Genomic DNA, 21,947 nt, shown 5'->3' on the forward strand with positions numbered 1-21,947 from the left:
TCCAAGTTGTATTGAGGAACATATAAGAAACTTGTGTCTAGAATATATAAATAATCTACAGACCAATGATAAAAAGACAAAAGTTCACTTAAAAATGAATCTTTTTTTCCATTTTCCAGAACCTTTAAAAGAAATACAAGCAAATATTTCTCTGAGAAGATATACTAATAGCCAATAAGTACACGAAAAGATCAAGTATCATTAATTCTATTCATATGATGTGTTCAGAACAGAGAAATCATCTACAATAGGGAAGATGATTAGTGGTTGCCTATATTGGTGAGAGGAGGTCTTAGAGGTAGTAGAGGAGAATAACTAAAGGAAAGAAAAAAGAAGGAAGGAAGAAAGAAGAAAAGAAAGAAAGAAAGAAAGAAAGAAAGAAAGAAAGAAAGAAAGAAGAAAAAGGAGGGAGGGAGAGATGAAAGAGAGAAGTGAGGAGAGGAAAGAAAAGAGATTTTGCAATAGGTTTTAAAGTATCTTTGTCAGATACAAGTGACAATTTATTACTAATATTGTTACTTATAAATTATATTTTTATTTTTGCACAAAATAGAATTGATATGCAATAGTTAAAAGCTTACATTCATAAAAAAAAAAAAAACTTACATTCATTGAAGAGTTCGCCTGAGCAGTAGGTTCATCGTCTGTTGGAAACTGATATATCTGGATGCCATTACTAACCAATTCAGTCATTATTTTACACTTGAACTTCTGTAAATCATATTTAGAAATTGTATCTGCTTTGGCAATCAATGGTACAATGTTCACCTGTAAATAAGGTAGCAAACAAAATCCTACCATTGAGGATTTGTTGTTAATCTTGGAATTTTTACATCAAAACCTTACAAGCTCTGACAATAAATTTTTACAACTAGATAATCACTGGCTACTACTGTACCTTCCTCACAAAATGGCTTTCCAAGTACTGATTTTCATCAATACTTTTGAAGATTAACCTTTTGTTAGAATTCAGGTATAGAGGTTTCAAATTTCTTTTCTCAAGCTTTCTTACACTTTCAACACATTTGAGTTTGTAAAATGTAAGTAGTAGAATAAGATAGTCCAATTAATTCATTATCAATTTGATGTCTTATTAAACTGAGTGCTTTCATCAAAACTGTACCCTAAATTAATTTTGTCCTTCTACCTGCCATTCATTTGCATCCCTTTCTCCATAAATCCATGCCTTTGTAGATAGATTTGCTTGTGTTTTCCAAAGGCCATCTAAAAATAATAGACCCTTCTTTTGTTACCATACTCTGAAGGCTGACGACATGTATACATGTGTATAACACTTTGCTCACAAATATATCTGTAATTTGTAAAAAGGTATTATTTCTATATTGTATATTTGAGGTTGAAATTTTATTCATAAACTTTTTTCCTAGTTCTACAATATGATCACTCCTCTCTCCCTACATTTTAATAATTAAACTTTGTAGAAATAAAAAAATTTGCAAAATTCTAAGATACATTTTATTATTATTATGATAAGTTATCTTATTAAATCATAGCTACATAATATCAAGTTTTGTGATATGGTAAGAATGCATAAAAATAAGCTCCAGGTGTATTGTTTTTGTTTTAGATTCTTCAAAGCACATTTTAAAAAATCCTTGTACAAATCTAGGGCTTCAATAATAACACGGATGTTCAAATTTTTACCTAATTTTAGAATCTTAAATAATTCCTTCCACAATAAAAAGCATACAACTTCTAAGGTAGATTCAAATATCTTGGATTGTATTGCTAAGAAAGCTATCTTCTAATGATAGTAAAACCTTAACATATAATAAATGGAAAATTTCCATGTTAATAATTTAGATATTTAGACTTGAGGAATGAAAGTCACTTATTGCAGAAGGGAACTGAGCAGCCTAGAAGAGAAGACAATAGACACACAAAATCACCATTGCCCACCCCATTGTTCCTGTATGTTCTTGTAAAAAAAAATTAACAATTTTCTATATCTGGAAATTGCTTCATGATAAGAGCTACCCATAATATTAAAAATAAAACTGAGTGTCCCTGGCAATTGAATATACTAATAATAAAGAAATTGAGGCAGCTCTTGATTTTAACTAGAAGTCTAACTTCTTTTTAAAAACTTGGTGACATGTAACATTAAAATACAAAATTTCTTTCCAGTTTGAACCATATAGAGCAAAAGCCAAGACTTCTTTGATAAAAAGAAACCAGATTTTGTACTTTTTCTCTCTTTACCCTAATAAAGGATAAAAAAGAACTCATGGCATAAAAATTTCTTTCATATATATATATTTACCCTCTACTGGAAAAAATATATTCATACATATTGCATTCTGAATCCTCTGTGATAGACCACTAACCAAGATCATGAAAACTTCATGTTTCACATAATCAGTGGTAACGGATAAATGTTAATGGGATTGCTTTATAGTGATGTAGAATGAATTCAATTTGAAAATTACAGATAAATTACCACAATCTCTGTTATCTTAAATCACAAAAAAACTGTAAATTTTTATCTTATTATTTTTTAACCTGTATCTTATTTTCCTAATACCTAATTAAATTTTTCTGGAAAGCAAACTAAGGTTGAAGTTTATCAAATGCTATGGGCTGAATGTATTATCATCCCACCCCGGTGCCTATGTTGAGGCCCAAACCCCCAGTAAGAAACAGACATACAGACATCAGATATGTGCAGAGGAAACACCATGTGAGGACACAGTGAGAAGGCAACTATCATTTAAAAAAAAAAATAGGTTTTCAAAGAAAAAAATACCTTGGTGGCATTTTCATATTGGACTTCTACTTTCCATAACTGAGAAAATTAATTTCTGTTTAGACTACTAAGTCTGTGGTACGTTGCAATGCTATACTTTGGAAATTAAGAGAAGTGCTTTAAAGATTAATAGAAAAAATTATATTTTAACATTAACATATAAATTCTTGTATTCAAATACCTTCAAGTTATACATTATCACAAAATAATTATCAAATCTTAATAGGCTGATGGATTTATCTAACACACCTTACTGTCAATGTTTTTCATTGTTAATAGATCAAGAGACTTCAGAGAATGTCCTGTAGGTGAAATGAAGTAAAGGCACACATGTATACGGGAATCATGGTAGTCAGTGAAGGAACGTTTAATTTTCAATTCTTCTTGAAGATAAGCCTCAAATTGAGCATCTACATAGTCAACTATAGGTTGGTAGCTGAAATAAAAAGATTATTTCAACAGATTAGCATGACAGATTAATAACACCTATACTCTGCCTTTTAACCATTTAATTAATATAATTAATACGGGGGAGCTTGGGATGATGGCAGAGTAGGACACAGTTCACTGTATCCCATGTTTACAAATAGATATCACCCACATCCAAGTTAATAAATCAGAGAGTGATCCAAACGCTAGCAAAACAAATTCCATGACTTAATACACAAAAGAAGCTGCATCTGAATGTTTAGGAAGGTCAGAAAGGGGGAGGAAGACTGTTCATAAGAGGGAGGGACCTGCATGTGCAGAGAGGGGAGAGAAACAGATCCTTGTGCCAGGGAGTTCACACAGGGAAGACAAACCCACGTAGCTTTTGATTTTTAAAGCCAGAGGGGCTGAATTCTATGAGTTTGTATAACCAATGGGGCTTAAAACCTACCTGGAGCTTTAAATGCCCACTGACTTGACCCTGGGCAAGCCTAGAGGACTAGTGATAGCTGTATCATTCCCCTTAAAGATTCAGCAACCTGTGCATGGAGGTAACATAAAAAATGGTAGTTTAGGGATCCCTGGGTGGCTCAGTGGTTTAGCGCCTGCCTTTGGCCCAGGGCTCGATCCTGGAGCCTGGGACGAGTCCCACATCAGGCTCCCAGCATGGAGCCTGCTTCTCCCTCCTCCTGTGTCTCTGCCTCCCTCTCTCTCTCTCTCTCTCTCTCTCTCCACGTCTATCATAAATAAATAAATGAATAAATAAATAAATAAATCTTTAAAAATATGGTAGTTTACATAGTGCTGAGGGCAAACAGGAGACATATCCATTTATACTGATTTCAGAGCATGTTAGGAGATGTCACTGAAAATGAAGGACCCAACAGGTGTCATTTTGCTCTCCCATTCCCCAGCATAAACACAGGGCCATCTGCAGGACCTTGGGTTGCACAGACAGTAGCTAACCAAATTGCTAGCAATGTGCCATGTCCACAAGTTTTCCTGAGGACCCCCACATTCCAAGCCTGCCAGCCTCAGCCCTGAGCTCAGGGAAAATTTTGTTAAGCTGCATATAATCCCTGCCCAGCTGCTGGGTGCACAGCCACCATTGCACACCTGAACCAGCATGCACACCTATCATCACACACCATGCCCAGCAACCCACATCCTCTCACACTGAAGCCAAGACTCCCATTGCCTCAGCACTTCAAGGGATCCAGCATAAGACTAGTTGCACAAAGAAAATTTGGCTAAAACTACTACCCTACCCCCAAGTTCTCCAGCAGGCACAACCCCTAAGAGTTGCCTTACCTGGGTTCTACTAAGTACAGAGAACAAGCAGTGTCCACAACAGGCAAAGAGTCAGTGCAGGTGACTGAACTGAAAGGAAAAATGACTATGACACAAAAGCAGGATGTAAGCAACACACATAGGATACTCTACTCAAGTGCCAGGTTCCAGTGCACAGGGAACACTACACAGAACCTCCTCTTCATAAAGTCACTACTTTTAAGAGAAAAAGACATAGCTGACATTCTTAACACACATAAACAGACACAAAGAAGCAGACAAAATGAGGAGACAGAGAAATTTATGCAAATTGGAAGAATAGGACAACCCAATCAAAGCGAAGCAGATAAAAGTAATATGCCTCATAGAAAATTTAAAGCAATGAGCATGAGGACTCACTGGAATTGAGAAAAGTCCAAGACATGAGTAAGAACCTTAACAAAGAGATAAGGAACAAACAGCAGAAAGGAAGAGCACAATAAACTAAATTAATGATTGACAGAATGAACAGCAGAAAGAAAAGGCAGAGGAATGAATTAGTGACCTAGAAGATAGAGTAATGGAAGAAAGTCACCAAGCTGAACAAAAAAAAAAAAAAAAAAAAAAAAAAAAAAAGAATTATGCAAAAGGAGAATAGACCTATGGAACTCAGTGACTACACCAAACATAATATCATCCATGGTACAGGACTCTCAGAAGAAGAAGAGAGAAAAGGAAGCAGAAAATTTATTTCAAGAAATAATAGCTGAGGGACACCCAAGTGGCTCAGTGGATGAGTGTCTGTCTTTGGCTCAGGTAATAATGCTGCGATCGAGTCCTGCATCAGGCTCCCTACAGGGGAGGCTGCTTCCCCCTCTGCCTATGTTTCTGCCTCTCTCTGTGTGTCCCTCATGAATAAATAAATAAAATCTTTAAAAAAGAGAGAAAGAAATAATATCTGAAAAATTCCCTAATCTGGAGGGAAAGCACAGATACCTAGATCCAGGAGGCACAGAGAACTGGATCAAAATCAACAAAAGCAGACCATCATGGACTACTGTGACACCATCATTTTTATCCCACCATGCTGAAAGCCTTTTTTATCCCATCCCATGCTGAAAGCCTTCAGGGAACAAAACACCAACACATAGTACAATACAGCCACTTACACAGAGTCATCCATCCTGGATGAAAAAGGATAATATATCATAATAAGAGCATCTATCTAACAAGAAGATCTAACACATAAATATTTGTGATCCTAGCTAAGGAAAACAAACCTAAAGAAATTCATTGATAATAATACAATAATAGTAGGGTACTTTAACGCTCCCTCACAGCAATGGACAGATCTTTTAAGTAGAAGATTGACCAGGAAACAAAGACTTCAAATGACACTCTGAACCAGATGGACTTCACAGATACATTCAGACATTTAATCCTAAACCAGCAGATGCACATCCTTCTCAAATGCATATGGAACACTCTTCAGAAGAGATAACATATCAGGTCACAATCAGGACTCAGCCAGTACAAAATGTTTGAGATAATATGATACATATTTTCAGAACACAGTGCTTTAAAACTTGAAGCAACTACAGGAAAAACATAGAAGGACCATAAATACATGGAAGAGAATCCTACTAAGAATGGATGGGTCAACAAGAAACTAAGGAAGAATTTTTAAAATACATGGAAACAAATGGAAATGAAAATACAACATTTCAGAACATTTATGATGCAGCAAAGTGATCCTAAGATGGAAGCATATAGCAAAACTGGCCTTTCTCAAAAAACAAGAAAAGTCTCAAATATATAACATAACATTACAGAGCAAATAAGGCCTAACTCCAGCAGGAGAAGAGAAATAACAAAGATTAGGGCAGAAATCAATGATCAGATATCAAATCTATCAGAATTTTTTTGATCAGAAATAAAAAAATCAACGATTTAAAAAAAAAATCAAAAAAATTTTTAAAAAGCCAGTAAAACAGGTCAAGGAAAGTAGGGTTGGTTCCTTGAAATAATTGAGATAAATAAACCCCTACCCAGACTTTTCAAATAGAAAAGACCCAAAAATCAAAATCATAAATGAAAGAGGAGAAATCACTACCAATAATCAAGAATAAAACAATTCTGAGACAATATTATGAGCAACTCTATGCCAACAAATTTAGCAATCTGAAAGAAATGGATGCACTCCTAGAAACTTATAGACTACCAAAACGGAAACAGGAAGAAATAAAAACACCTGAACAGACCCGTAACCAGCAAAGAAAATGAAGCAGTCATCAAAAATCTCCCAACATATGAGTGAAACCATATAATGATTGTCCTCTGATTGACTCATACGGGGAATATTAGAAATAGTGAAAGGAATATAGGAGAAAGGAAGGAAAATGAGTGGGAAAAATTAGAGAGGGAGACAAAACATGAGAGACTCCTAACTCTAAGAAATGAACAAGGGGTAATGGAAGGGGAGGCAGGTGGGGAGAAGGGGTGACTGGGTGATGGGCACTGAGGGCACTTGATGGGATGAGCACTGGGTGTTATACTATATGATGGCAAATCGAACTCCAATAAAAAATACACAAATAAAATAAAATAAATATTTTTTAAAATCTCCCAATAAACAAGAGTCCAGGGTCAGATGGCATCTCAGCAGAATTCTAACAAACATTTAAAGAAAAATTAGGACTCCTTCTTCTGAAGCTGCTTCAAAAAGTAGAAAAGGAGGGAAAACTTCCAAACTCAATCTATGAGGCCAGCATTACTTCGATCCCAAAATCTCACAAAGACTCCACCAAAAAGATTTACAGACCAATATTCCTGATGAATATAGATATAAATAATCTAACTAACACACTAGCTAATACAATCCAATAATACATCAAAAGGATTATTCACGATGACCGAGTAGGATTAATTCCTGGGCTGTAAGGGTGGTTAAACATCCACATATCAATCAATGTGATGAACCACATTAATAAAAGAAAGGACAAGAACCATATGATCCTCTAAGTAGATCCAGAAAAAGCATTTGACAAAATACAACATTCCTTCCTTTCTTGATAAAACCTCTGCAGTGTAGAGATAGAGGGAACATTCCTCAATATCATAAAATCCATATACAAAAAACCCACAGAAAATATCATCCTCAATGGGGAAAAACTGAGAGCCATTCCCTAAGGCCAGGAACATGACACGGATGCCCAATCTCATCACTGTTATTCAACATAGTACTAGAAGTCCTAGCCTCAGCAATCAGACAACAAAAAGAAATAAAAGACATTCAGAAGAACAAAACTTCATAGATAACATGATACTCTATGTTGAAAACCCAAAAGATTCTACCCCAAAATTGCTAGAACTCATACAAGAACTCAGCAAAGTTACAGTATATAAAATCAATGCAAAAAAATTAGTTGCATTTCTTTTGTTTTTTTAAATATTTTATTTATTCATGAGAGACAGAGAGAGGCAGAGACACAGGCAGAGGGAGAAGCAGGCTTCATGTGGGGAGCCCAACATGGGACTCGATCCTGGGACCCTGGGATCACGCCCCGAGCCAAAGGCAGGCACCCAACCGCTGAGCCACCCAGGTGTCCCAATTAATTGCGTTTCTATACAGTAACAGTGAGGTAGCAGAAAGAGAAATCAAGGAATCAATTCCATTTACAATTGCACCCAAAAGCATAAGATAACTAGGAATAAACCTAACCAAAGAGGTAAAGGATCTATACCTTAAAAACTACAGAACACTCATGAAAGAAATGGAGGAAAGCACAAAGAGATGGAAAAACATTCCCTGTTCATGGATTGGAAGAGGCCATACCCAGAACAATCTACATATTCAGTGCAATCCCTAACAAAATACTATCAGCGTTTTTCATAGAGCCGGAACAAACAATCCTAACATTTGAACAGAACCAGATAAGACCCCAAATAGTCAAAGGAATGTTGAAAAAGAAATGCAAAACTGGGGGACATCATAATTCCAGACTTCAAGCTGTATTACAAAGCCATGATCATCAAGAGTGTGATACTGGCACAAAAACAGACACACAAATAAATGGAACAGAATAAAAAACCCAGAAATGGACCATCAACGTTATGATCAACTAATCTTTGACAAAGCAGGAAAGAATATCCAATATAAAAAGACATTCCCGGGATCCCTGGGTGGCGCAGCGGTTTAGCGCCTGCCTTTGGCCCAGGGCGCGATCCTGGAGACCCAGGATCAAATCCCACGTCAGGCTCCCGGTGCATGGAGCCTGCTTCTCCCTCTGCCTGTGTCTCTGCCTCTCTCTCTCTCTCACTGTGTGCCTATCATAAATAAATAAAAATTTTAAAAAAAATTAAAAAGACATTCCCTTCAGCAAATGGTGTTGGAAAACCTGGACAGCCACACGCAGAAAAATTAAACTGGACCATCTTTAGGGACACGTGGTGGCCCAATGGTGGAGCATCTGCCTTTGGCTCAGGTCATGACCCCAGGGTCCTGGTATTGAATCCTTCATCAGACTTCCCACAGGGAAGTCTCTTCTCCTTCTGTCTATGTCTCTGCCTTTCTCGTCTCTTATGAATAAATAAATAAAATCTTTTAAAAATAATAAAATAAACAAGGTGACTTTCTATGTCATACACAAAAATAAATTTAAAATGGATGAAAGGGGCCTCTGGGTGGCTCAGTGGTTGAGTGTCTGCCTTCAGCTCAGGGCATGATCCTGGAGTCCCGGGATCGAATCCCACATCGGGCTCCCTGGGGAGTCTGCTTCTCCCTCTGCCTATGTCTCTGCCTCTGCTTCTCTTTCTGGGTCTCTCACAAATAAATAAAAGCTTCAAAAATTAAATTAATTAAATTAAATTAATAAATAAAATAAAATAAAATAAAATAAAATAAAATAAAATGGATGAAAGACCTAACTGTGAATCCAGACAGGAATCCATCAAAATCCTAGAGGAGAACACAGGCAGCAACATCTTTGAACTTGGCTGCAGCAATTTCTCTCTAAGGCATATCTCCAAAGGTAAGAAAAACAAAAGTAAAAATGAATTATTGGGACTTCATCAGGATAAGAAGCTGTTGAACAATAAATGAAACAATAAACCAAATTAAAGGCAGCCTATGAAATAGGAGAAGGTATTCATAAATGACATCATATAAAGAACTAGAATTTAAAATCTCCAAAGAACTTATTCAATGCAACACCCCAAAAATAATCCAGTCAAGAAATGGACAAGACATGAACAGACATTTCTCTGAAGAAGACATACAAATGGCCAACAGACACATGAAAAAATGTTCAACATTACTTATCATTAGGGTAATACAAATCAAAACTGTAATGAGATACCACCTCATACCAGTCAGAATGGATAAAATTAACAAGTCAAGAAATAACAAATGTTGACAAGGATGTGGAGAAAGGGGAACCCTCTTACACTGTTGGTGGGAATGCAAACTGCTACAGCCAGTCTGGAAAATGGCATGGAGGTTCCTCAAGAAGTTAAAAATAGAGCTACCCTAGGACTTAATCTTCTTGAAAGTAAAGAGTATATAAATAAGATTATCTTGCATTATCTAGGTACTCATATGCAACAACAAATGTCTTTAAAAGAGATATAAAGGTAGCAGAGAAAGCTGTGTGAAGATAGAGGCAGAAGGGAGTGATATAGACACGGAAATATCAACAAAGATACTAAATTCCTTGAAATAAGAAAATCTTTTATTATCAAAATAAGAAATCACTAACCTGGCTTCTTTGTTTATTTGATCACCATATCCCACAGTTCTCACAACAGTTAATTTCAATTGAACATTATTTTCTTGAAGTTCATATGTCTGAATTTTAAGTCCAACATTTGAGTAAAAATGCGAGGATTTTTTGTCTTTCAAATTAGTATTGAATAATGTGTCAATGAGTGTTGATTTTCCAATCCCAGTTTCTCCTGTAATAAACATAGATACATTATCTAGGGGCATAAGATGGCTGAGAAGTAACACTCTTAACTCTTAAAGTGGCTTAAAGGGTCTCAAATACATCAATGACTATAATGTCCTTTAAAGTATACATGCTTCTCTTGACTCAGTCATTAATATAATATAGAAAAATATATACATAAAGATACATCAGATTTTGAAGAGCACTGAAACATTTAAAGAAAAAAGTCTAAGTAATATGACTAACATGATGGAAACAAACACAGATGAAAAGACACAGTCTTGAAGTAACAGCACCAGTGTTACACTACTTAAGATAAATTGAAATGAGCATTTGAGAAAATTAATAATTCAGAAGAGGAGTCAGGCACTTACCCACACACAGAATATTAAAAGAGAATCCTTGTTGGATAGATCGGTTCACCAATTGATGAGGCAAACATTCAAAACCAAAATGACCAAGCATTGTTAAGCAACGGACACTATCTCCTTTTTGCTTAAAAAAATAAAAATGAAAAAGTATTAATTAGAATTAGTAATATCATTTGAAATACGATTTTAACATGTTGAAGAAATTACAGTTATCATTTGATTATCATAATTCAGACAATATTCAAATGAAGCAAATTTGTGAGCAAATAAGTCTTTTTCCAGACACATAAATTTTGCTTCAACTTAAAAAATAGTAAATAGAGAGGAAGAAGAGGAGGATGGTGGTGGAGTAGAAGGACCTAGGCTCATCTTGCTCATCTTGTCTCATCAATATAAATGGATAACTATGAAATCATCCTAAATATCCCCAGAAATCAATCTGAAGAATGACAGAACAAACTCCACAACTAAAGGGAGAGAACAGGCCACATCAAAGAAGGCAGGAAATGTGGAGAAGTGGTAGAGGGGAGAAAAAGATCATAGGTGCTGCTGTAAGAAGAGAGCCAGAGCTGCAGGGAAGAATGAAAGAGGAGCACACAGGGGAACACACAAAGAGAATGTTTTGCAAAAGGTATGGGATTGGAAATCTAGAAGGGCTGAATTTCGTGAGTTCTTGCAACCAGTGGGGCTTAAAGCCTGCAGTTTTGAAGGTGAGCTGCCTTGGCTAGGATAGAGCTCCAAGGGCACTGTGCTGCTCCTGGAGAGAGGGCAGGCAAACAACTCAGTAGCAGATCCCATGGAAATAGCACTCTGATCATTGCCTAGGGCACACAGGGGGCAGATTATTTACTCTTCTCCAAGTACAGACCAAAAAGGCATTGTTCGCAGATGCATCTTGGGAACAAAAGAGCTGCCTGGCAACATTTCCCTCATCTGTCAGTCAGCATAAACACAGAGCTGCTGGAAGCAGCACAGTGCCACCACTGGTTGTCTAAACTTGCTTGCACAAAGCCCCACCCCTTGCACTCTGGTGGGAATACCCTTCCAAGTCAAACTTGCTTCAAGCACAATGTGGCAGGCTCCACCTACAGAAGACCAGCAGAAACCCTGCCCACACTATGTCTCCTGACCTGAAAGTTCTGCAGGACTTCAGTCCTAGTGGAAGTAGTATCAGGTCTCAGTCAACAAGCAGACCAGAGCACACTTAGTTAAAACCATTTTGGCCAGGGGTCAAGCACTGCCCACTGCAGGCAAGGAAAGCCTCTGCAGACCACTGGTGTGAAGAATAGAGCAAAAGCAAATGCATGGAGCACAAACCAGAGGCACTCCCTGAAGCATCAGACCCTGGACACAGCATGACCCATTCAGGGGTCCTGAGAGTATCAGGACCAGGAAACATAATGGGCTTTTCTAACATACAAAATAAGGCAAACCTTAGATAAAATGTCAAACGGAGGAATTCATCCCAAGTGAAAGAACAAGATAAGTTCACAACCAGAGATCTAAGCAAAGCAGATAGAAGTAACATGTCTGATGGAGAATTTAAAGCAAAAATCACAAGGATATTCTCTGGGCTTAAAAAAAAAAGAATATAAGAGATCAGTGAGGCCTCACTGCAGAGAGAGAAGAGTAAAAAAAAAAAAGTCAGAGATGAAGAGTACAATAAATGAGATTGGAAACAGGCCTGATGCAATGTACAGTGGGCTGGAAGAAGTAGGGGAATTAATTAATGACATAGAAGACAAAGTAACAGAAATTAAAGAAGCTGAACAGCATAGAGAAAGCATTACACAAGAACAGACTTGCAGAACTCAGTGACTCCATCAAATGTAATAACATGAATATTATAGGAGTCCTAGAAAAGAAGAGAGAGAAAGGGGGCAGAAATTTTATTTGAAGAAACAGTAACTGAAAATGTCCCTAATCTGAGGAAGAAAATAGACATCCAGATCCAGGAGGCACAGAGAACTCCCATCAAAATCAAGTAGAGCAGGCCAGTGGAGTTAAGATGACAGAGCAGTAGGGGACCCTAAGTTTCACTGGTCCATCGAATACAGCTAGGGAGTTAGCAAGTCATTCTGAAACATGTGGAATCAATCAGATATCTGAGGAAAAAAATGTTGCCTTTCTATAAGCAGAAAAGCACCCACTTTTTTGGAAGGTAGGAGTTGTGGAGACTTAAATCCAGGAAGATATATCTGAAGATACGGTGAAAGGGAGGGAGCCTGCTTAAGGAGGCTTTCACAAAATATAACCTGCAGGGTGCAAAGTCAGAACTTTTAGAAGTCTGCAACAGTGGGAGATGCGCCTGCCTTAAGGTGCTCGGGTGGTGTGGGATGGAATCCCAGGTGTGACATCGTGGTCTTGGGATCCCCAGGGTCACAAAAAGAACAAGTGTGCCTGAGTGTGGCAGAGTTCTCACACTTAGGAGAGGGGAAGGCCACTGAAAACAGTGAGTTTCTGCACCAGCTTTCTGCTCTGTGTTGCCATAAACTGTGAGCAGCTGAATGATTGAACAACTGCTTTCCACACAGGTGCCCAGCAAAAGGCAGAGGCATAGCAAGACCCCTTTGTCCCCTAGGAGAAATGGCATGGGTTGACGATCCAGGAGTCTATAAAATTTAGAAACCTGAAACTCAGTTGCATGCCTGAGGAAAAAAAAAAAAACGGTCACAGGCTGGGTGAACACAAAGTTTGGATGAAAACCAAGGAGACAAGAGTGACTGACTGCTTTTCTGTGAGGACTCACTGAGGAGTGGGGGCATGACCTTCAGCTACAGAGCTAGAGAGCAGGCCACTGCCATCCACATGCTGCCCTTCAGTGTAGAGAGCTTGCAGGAGTGAAATAGCAACACATAATGCAATGCAGAGCTGCCTACATTAACCCCAGCCCCCTGGCAAGGGAGGGACCTTTCCACAAAGGCAAGGGCACCTGAGAATTAAGGCAACAGTCCATCCCCCTGAACATCAGCAGCAAGAACTGGCCAACACAATGTACTGAACATAGGGAGATGCAAACCTTAGGTTTTGGAGAAAACAGATATAGCATTCATGTTTTGTTTTTTTTTAAATTCTTTAGTCTCTCGGTTTTTCAGTTATTTTCATATTTTTCCAATTACTTTTTAATGATGAGTTTTGTTTTTTACATATATGTTATAATTTTTATTTTTTTCTTTCCTTTCCTTTCATTTTATTTTATTAATTTTTTTGGTATATTTTCTATTGGAGTTCGATATGCCAACATATAGTATAACACCCAGTGCTCATCCTGTCAGGTGCCAGCTCAGAACCCATCATCAGGTCACCCAATGCTCCTGCCCACCTTCTCTTCCACTACCCCTTGTTTGTTTTCTAGAGTTAGGAGTCTCTCATGGTTTGTCTCCCTCTCTGATATTTCACACTCAATTTCTCTCCTTTCCCCTTTAATCCCTTTTACTATTTCTTATATTCCCTGTATGAGTGAAACCATATGATGATTGTCCTCTGATTGACTCCCTTCACTCAGCATAATACCCTCCAGTTCCAACCACGTCGAAGCAAATGGTGGGTATTTGTTGATTCTAATGGCTGAGTAATATTCCATTATATATATAGACCACATCTTATTTATTCATTCATTGTCGATGGACACCAAGGCTCCTTCCCCAGTTTGGCTATTCTGGACACTGCTGCTATAAACATTGGGGTGTAGGTGTCCTGGCATTTCACTACATCTGTATCTTTGGGGTAAATCCCCAGTAGTGCCATTGATGGGTCGTAGGGCAGCTCTATTTTTACCTCTTTGAGGAACCTCCACACAGTTTTCCAGAGTGGCTGCACCAGTTCACATTCCCACCAACGGTGCAGGAGGGTTCCCCTTTCTCCACATCCTCTCCAACGTTTGTGGTTTTCTGTCTTGTTAATTTTCCCCATTCTCACACGTGTGAAGTGGTATCTCATTGTGGTTTTGATTTATATGGCAAGTGATGAGGAGCATCTTCTCATGTGCTTGTCGGCCATGTCTATGTCTTCCTTGGTGAAATTTCTGTTCATGTCTTTTACCCATTTCATGATTGGATTGCTTGTTTCTTGGGTGTTGAATTTTAATAAGTTCTTTATAAATTTTGGATACTAGCCCTTTTTTGATCTGTCATTTGCAAATATCTTCTCCCATTCTATAGGATATCTTATAGTTTTGTTGACTACTTCTTTTGCTGTGCATAAGTTTTTTATCTTGATTAAGTCCCAATAATTCATTTTTGCTTTTGTTTCCCTTGCCTTCATAGATATAAATTTGCTGTGGCAAAGTTTAAAAAGGGTGTTGCCTGTGTCTCCTCTAGGATTTTGATGGATTGTCTCACATTGAGATTTTTCATCCATTTTGAGTTTATCTTTGTGTCTGGTGGAAGAGAATGGTCTAGTTTCATTCTTCTGCATGTGGATGTCCAATTTTCCCAGCAACATTTATTGAAGAGACTGTCCTTTTTCCAGTGGATGGTCTTTCCTGCTTTGTCAAATATTAGTTGACCAAAGAGTTGAGGGGGTATTTCTGGGTTCTCTATTCTGTTCCATTGATTTATGTGTCTTTTTTTTTGTGCCAGTACCACACTGTCTTGATGACCACAGCTTTGTAGTACAACCTGAAATCTGGCATTGTGATGCCCCCAGCTCTGGTTTTCTTTTTCAATAGTCCTCTATTTGGGGTCTTTTCTGATTCCATACAAATCTTAACATGATATGTTCCAACTCTCTGAAGAAAGTTTTTCCATCTCTTTGTGTCTTCCTCAATTTCTTTCAGAAGTGTTCTGTAGTTTTTTAGGGTACAGGTCCTTTACCTCTTTGGTTAGGTTTATTCCTGGTATCGGTGCTTTTTGGTGCAATTGTAAATGGGATTGATTCCTTATTTTCTCTTTCTTCAGTCTCATTGTTAGTGTATAGAAATGCCACTGATTTCTGGGCATTGACTTTGAATCCTGCCACACTGGCAAATAGCTGGATGAGTTCTAGCAATATTGGGGTGGAGTGGCCTGGGTTTTCTACATACCCTTTCATGTCATCTGCAAAGAGGGAGAGTTTGACTTCTTTTTTGCCAATTTGAATGCCTTTTATTTCTTTTTGTTGTCTGATTGCTGAGGCGAGGACTTCTAGTACTATGTTGAATAGCAGTGGTGAGAGTGGACATCCCTATCTTGTTCCTGATCTTAGGGGAAAGGCTCCCAGGGTTTTCCCATTGAAAATGATATTTGCTGTGGGCTTTTTGTAGATGGCTTTTAAGATGCTGAGGAATGTTCCCTCTACCCCTACACTCTGAAGAATTTTGAACAGGAATGGATGCTGTAGGGTATCCCTGGGTGGCTCAGTGGTTTAGCACCTGCCTTCGGCCCAGGGCGTAATCCTGGAGTCCCGAGATTGAGTCCATGTCGGGCTCCCAGCAGCATGGAGCCTGTTTCTCCCTCTGCCTGTGTGTGTCTCTGCTTCTCTCTCTCTCAGTGTCTCTCATGAATAAATAAATAAAATCTTTTTAAAAAAAGGAATGGATGCCGTATTTGTCAAATGCTTTCTTTGCATCTATTGAGAGGATCATACGGTTCTTGTTTTTTCTCCTGTTGATATGATCTATCACATTGATTGTTTTATGAGTGTTGAACCACACTTGATCCCAGGTATAAATCTCACTTGGTCATGGTGAATAAACTTCTTAAATGTACTGTTGGATCCTATTGGCTAATATCTTGTTGAGAATTTTTGCATCTATGTTCATCAGGGATCAATATCTACAATTCTCCATTTTGGTGGGGTCTTTGTCTGATTTTGGAATTAAAGTGATGCTGGCCTCATAAAACAATTTGGAAGTACTCCATCCCCTTCTAGCTTTCAGAACAGCTTTAGTAGAATAGGTATTGTTTCTTCTTTAAACGTTTGATAGAATTCACCTGGGAAGCCAATTGGCCCTGGACTTTTGTGTCTTAGGAGGTTTTTGATGACTGCTTCAATTTCCTCCATGGTTATTGGCCTTTTCAGGTTTTCTATTTATTCCTGTTCCAGTTTTGGTAGTTTGTGGTTTTCCAGAAATGCATCCACTTCTTCTAGCTGCTCATAATATGTTTTTAAAATCATTTTTATTTCCTTGGTTTAGGTTGTGTTCTCTCCTCTTTCATTCATGATTTTATTAATTTGAGTCTTTCTCTTTTCTTTTTAATAAGGCTGGCTAGTGGTTTATCTATCTTATTAATTCTTTCAAAGAAAGAACCAACTCCTGGTTTTGTTGATCTGTTCTACAGTTCTGGTGTTTATTTTATTGAGTTCTGCTGAAATCTTTATTATCTCTCTTCTTCCTCTTGGTGAATGCTTTATTTGCTGCTCTCTCTCTAGTTCCTTTAGGTGTGATGTTAGCTTCTGTATTTGAGTTTTTTCCAATTTTTTTGAGGGATGCTTGTATTATAATCTATTTCCCTCTTAGAAATATCCCAAAGATTTTGAATGGTTGCATCTTCATTTTCATTAGTTTCCATTAATCTTTTTATTTCTTCTCCAATTTCCTGGTTGACCGATTTGTCTTTTAGCAGGATTTTGTTTAACCTCCACGAGTCTCTTCCAAAATGTCTTCTTGTGAGTGAGTTCTAGTTTCAAAGCATTGTGGTCTGAAAATATGCAGGGGACCGTCCCAGTCAGTCTTTTGGTATCGGTTGAGACCTGGTTGTGACCCAGTATGTGGTCTATCCTGGAGAAAGTACCATGTGCAAGTGAAATGAATGTGTATTAGGTTACATTCGGATACAAAGGTCTATATATATCTGCAAAATCCATCTGGTCCAGTGTATCATTTAAAGCTCTTGTTTCTTTGGCGATGTTGCACTTAGAATACTTGTCATTTGCAGAAAGTGCTGTGCTGAAGTCTTTTACTATTAGTGTATTATTATCTAAGTATCTCTTTACATTGGTTATTAACTGATATTATTGGCATAATGTCCCTCTTCATCTCTTACTACAGTCTTTAGGATAAACAATTTATCTGATATGAGGTTTGCTACTCCAGCGTTCCTTTGAGGACGATTTGAATGGTAAATGGTTCTCCACTCATTCATTTTCAGGCTGTAGGTGTCTTTAGGTCTAAAATTAATCTCTTGTAGACAGCAAAAAGATGGGTCTTGCTTTTTTACCCAGTCCAGTACTCTGTCTTTTGATGGGTTCATTTAGCCCATTCACGTTCAGAGTAACTATTGAAAGATATGAATTTAGTGTCATTGTAATATCTATTCAGTCCCTGTTTTTGTGGATTGTTTCCTTGGACTTCTTCTTTCTTTTACAGGGTCCCCTTTAATATTTCTTGCAGAGCCGGTTTGGTGGTCACATATTCTTTCAGTTTCTGCCTATCTTGGAAGCTCTTTATCTCTCCTATTCTGAATGAGAGCCTTGCTGGATAGAGTACTCTTGGCTGCATGTTCTCATTTAGGACCCTGAATATATTTCCAGCCCTTTCTAGCCTGCCAGGTCTCTGTGGAGAGGTCTGCTGTTAACCTAATATTTCTCCCCATATAAATTAGGGATCTATTGTCTCTCTCTGCTTTAAGGATTTTATCTTTCTTTGGAATTTGCAAGTTTCAGTATAAATGTCTAGGTGTTGAACTGTTTTTATTGATTTGGGGATGACTCCTCTATCTTCTGGATCAGAATGCTTGTTTCCCTCCCCTAACTAGGGAAGTTCTCAGCTATGATTGGTTCAAAGATGCTTTCTGGCCTTCTGTCCCTCTTGGTGTTTTCTGGAACCCTAATTATACATAGAATCTTCCTTCTGGTACTGTCATTTATTTTCCTTAACTTTTCCTTATGGTCTTTTAATTATTTTTCTATTTTTTTCCTCAGCTGTCCTTTTCTTCCTTGCCATAAAATTGTCTTTTATATTGCTCACTCCTTCTTCCACCTCATTAACCCTTGTCATCAGGACCTCCAGTGTGGATTGCATCTCATTTACTTGATTTTTTAATTTTGGCCTGATTAGATCTAAATTCTGCAGTCATGAAGTCTCTTGAATCCTTTATGATTTCTCCATAGCCACCAGTAGCTTTATAGTTGTGCTTCCGAATTGGATTTCTGATATCAAATTGTAATCCAAATTTGTAACTCTGGCAGAGAGTACTCTTTCTCATTCTGTCTTTTGTGGTGAGTACTTCTAGTCATTTTGCTCAGTGCAGAGTGGCTGTATGAGTGTGCTGAGTCAAGAATATCAACCAAGACCTAAGTAAACTTCAACCTAGATGATTCTGATGAGGTCAGAGACTGGAAATTGAAAACAAAGATCAGAATGAAATAAAACAAAAGGACCACTAAAGTGAAAAAACAAATTTTAAAACAAAGTGGTAAAAAATAAAAGATCAAGAATCTTAAAGAAGGGATCCCTGGGTGGCGCAGTGGTTTGGCGCCTGCCTTTGGCCCAGGGCGCGATCCTGGAGACTCGGGATCGAATCCCACGTCGGGCTCCCTGCATGGAGCCTGCTTCTCCCTCTGCCTGTGTCTCTGCCTCTCTCTCTCTCTCTGTGACTATCATGAATAAATAAATAAAATCTTGAAAAAAAAAAAGAATCTTAAGAAAAAAAATAAAAGAGAAAAAAGAAGAGAAAAAAGCAAAGAGAAAAAAAGAAAAATATAAAAGGAGAAAAAAGGGGGTTACTAGGAGATGGTGGTGGTGACGAAATTGTAGTGCAGGGAGAATGTCGTCTATCTGAGGGATCCTAGGGGGTGATCCTCTTGGTTCTGAGTGTATTAAGTTCTGTATGTTAGAAGATGCTCAGTCCCAAATTTATATAAAGCAGAAATACCTGTAGAGAGCCCCAGCATTGACCACCAAAACATAAATGAGATAAAAGAGGGGGGCAGTTGAGAAGGAAGAGAGAATATAATCTCACAGAATGAACCAGAATGGTATTCCACTTGGTTTGGGTGCGTGCTGGTTATGTTTAGAAGGTGGTAACTCCTGCCATTGTAGAAGAAAATGAGGCAGAGAAAACAAAAAACACAAAACAAAAAGAACATATCTTGTATTTCTCCCAAAATTAAGTTGATTATGTTGAAGGGACTCCAGAAGTGGAAAATATATCTAGGACCTGTAATTGTAGAAATACGAAGTCAAAAAGGAAGAAACCTCTAGTTCCATATACTGTAAATCCCTCAACTTTCCCTGGAGTTTTCCAGCGCTGCTTGGTCCAGAACTTGCTCTTCCTCTGTCCTTCCAGCTGGTCTCTGGGGGCGGGCCTGCTCTGCTGATTCTCAGGTATGTGTACCTGGGGGGGATGCCCCACCCCCTGCCAGGTGCTGGGCTCAGTGGGAGCTGCGTACCCGTGAGGACCCGGTCCCTGCCCCACCGCCAGGCACAAGGGGACACCAGGAGGAATACCAACACGGTCGGAGGCCAGCTCCCCTGGGGAACCGCCCGCAGCTCCCAGTCCGCCCTGGCCCAGGTGCTCCCGGGGAGGGGTGCTGACCCGCACACTCCAGGGCGCCAAGCGACAGGGGAGGCTTGCTGCCCTGGGTCCTCCCCACTCTCAGCTGTGCGGGGGGTGGGGGGCGTGCAGGATTCCCTCGGTTCTGGGGCCCGTGGGCTGGAATCGCGGTCCCGCCGTGGCTCCCAAGGCCGCGGGGTGCAGACGCCTCCGGCCGGAGCTGCCCACCTGACCACCCGGCCTCTCCCCGACTCCCCACCGGCACGCCCAGGCCTCCCAGAGATCAGCCCGCAGTGTGTGCTGAGCTTTCCCCTGGGTGCACTTCCTCTCTTACTGACCTCGGGAATCTGGAGGCTTCCCCGCCCCTCCCACGGTCCTGCCCCATTTCCCTAAGTGCTTTTCCCTCCAGGAGGAATCTGGTGCTGATTTTTTAAATTTCCCGCTTCTCCTGCGCTGGACTTTCCTGCCCGCCCGTACCCCGTTAGCCTGGCTCTTCCCGGGGCCCCTCCCTCACTTGATTCTTTTTTATTTTACTTTTGTCTGCAAAAACCCTTCTCTCTGTAGCTTCCGACCATTCTCTCTTAAATTTCAGATTGAATTTGTAGGTGTTCAGGATGATTTGAAAGTTATCCAGGTAAGTTGGTGGAGCCAAGTGAGGTGGGGACCCTACTCCTCCACCATCTTGCCTCTATTTTATTTTATTTTTGTATATATGTTTTTCTTTCCTTTCTGGGGATCTTGTTTCTTTTAATAAGCAGAACAAAACACACTCAAGATCTACTTATTTGTTTCATTCTGTTTTGTTTCTTCTTTGAAGTTTTCTTTAGAAAAAGATTTTATTTATTTATTCATGAGAGACACACACAGAGAGAGGCAGAGACACAGGCAGAGGGAGAAGCAGGCTCCATGCAGGGAGCCTGATGTGGGACTGGAACCCAGGACTCCAAGATCACACCCTGGGCAGAAGGGGAGTGCTCAACTGCTGAGCCACCCAGGCGTCCTGAATTTTTCTTATTTTATTTTGTTTTTGATTTTTTCTATTTTTTTCTATTCTAGTTGTTATTACTGTTGTTTCTTTTTCTTTCTTGTATTCTTTTCTGGACAAAATGACAAGACAGAGAAATTTACCCCAAAAGAAAGAACAGATTGTACTCACTGCCAGCGATTTAACCAATATGGGCATAAGATGTCTGAACTAGAATTTTAAAAAATGCTTGTAGGGGCGCCTGGGTGGCTCAATCAATTAAGCATCTGCTTTTAGCCCAGGTAATGATCTCCAGGTCCTGGGACTGTACCCTGCATTGAGCACCCTGCTGAGCAGGGAGTCTGCTTCTTCCTCTACCTATGCCACTCCCCCAATCCCCCTGGTGCTCTCTCTCTTTCAAGTAAGTAAATAAAGTCTTTGATGGTGAATCAAGATGGCAGAAGAGTGGGAGACCTTATTTCTTCTGATCCCTTGAACGTAACTATCAAATCATTCTGAACACCTATGAATTCAATCTGATATGTAAGAAAAGAATTGATGGAATTCTACGAATTGAAGAGACTACTTTTTCCAAGGTTGGAGTTTCAGAGAAGTGAATTCAAGGGAATATATAGGAATATATAGAGTGGAGGGTGGGAGCTTTCCAGAAACAAGCTACCAGAAAGAAAAGTAGCCACAGAGCAGAAAATCAACTTTTACATGTTTTTTTTTTTTTTTTTTTTTCCAGTAAGAGAGATCCCTGCCTGAAAGATGCTCAGGTGGCAA

The 21,947-nt window shown here is 38.9% G+C and overlaps 1 protein-coding gene across 5 annotated transcripts in view; it reads right to left on the reverse strand.

Moving 5' to 3' along the window:
- Positions 1-21,947, reverse strand: part of SEPTIN14 (septin 14) — a 92,678-nt gene that overhangs the window by 40,993 nt on the left and 29,738 nt on the right. For 2 of the 5 annotated variants that reach the window (XM_072791311.1, XM_072791312.1), the window contains 4 exons: positions 10,785-10,905; positions 10,222-10,417; positions 3,017-3,203; positions 607-768 (listed from right to left, as the gene is read on the reverse strand). In XM_072791311.1, the coding sequence (XP_072647412.1) occupies positions 607-768; positions 3,017-3,203; positions 10,222-10,417; positions 10,785-10,905 (666 nt within the window). Of the gene's footprint in view, positions 1-606; positions 769-3,016; positions 3,204-3,647; positions 3,736-10,221; positions 10,418-10,784; positions 10,906-14,558; positions 14,854-21,947 lie in introns of those variants that run through there. The other 3 variants (XM_072791313.1, XM_072791310.1, XM_072791315.1) reach the window with 3 other exon arrangements.

The sequence above is a fragment of the Canis lupus genome, chromosome 21 (genome assembly GCF_048164855.1).
Source record: "Canis lupus baileyi chromosome 21, mCanLup2.hap1, whole genome shotgun sequence".
Classification (NCBI taxonomy): domain Eukaryota; kingdom Metazoa; phylum Chordata; class Mammalia; order Carnivora; family Canidae; genus Canis; species Canis lupus.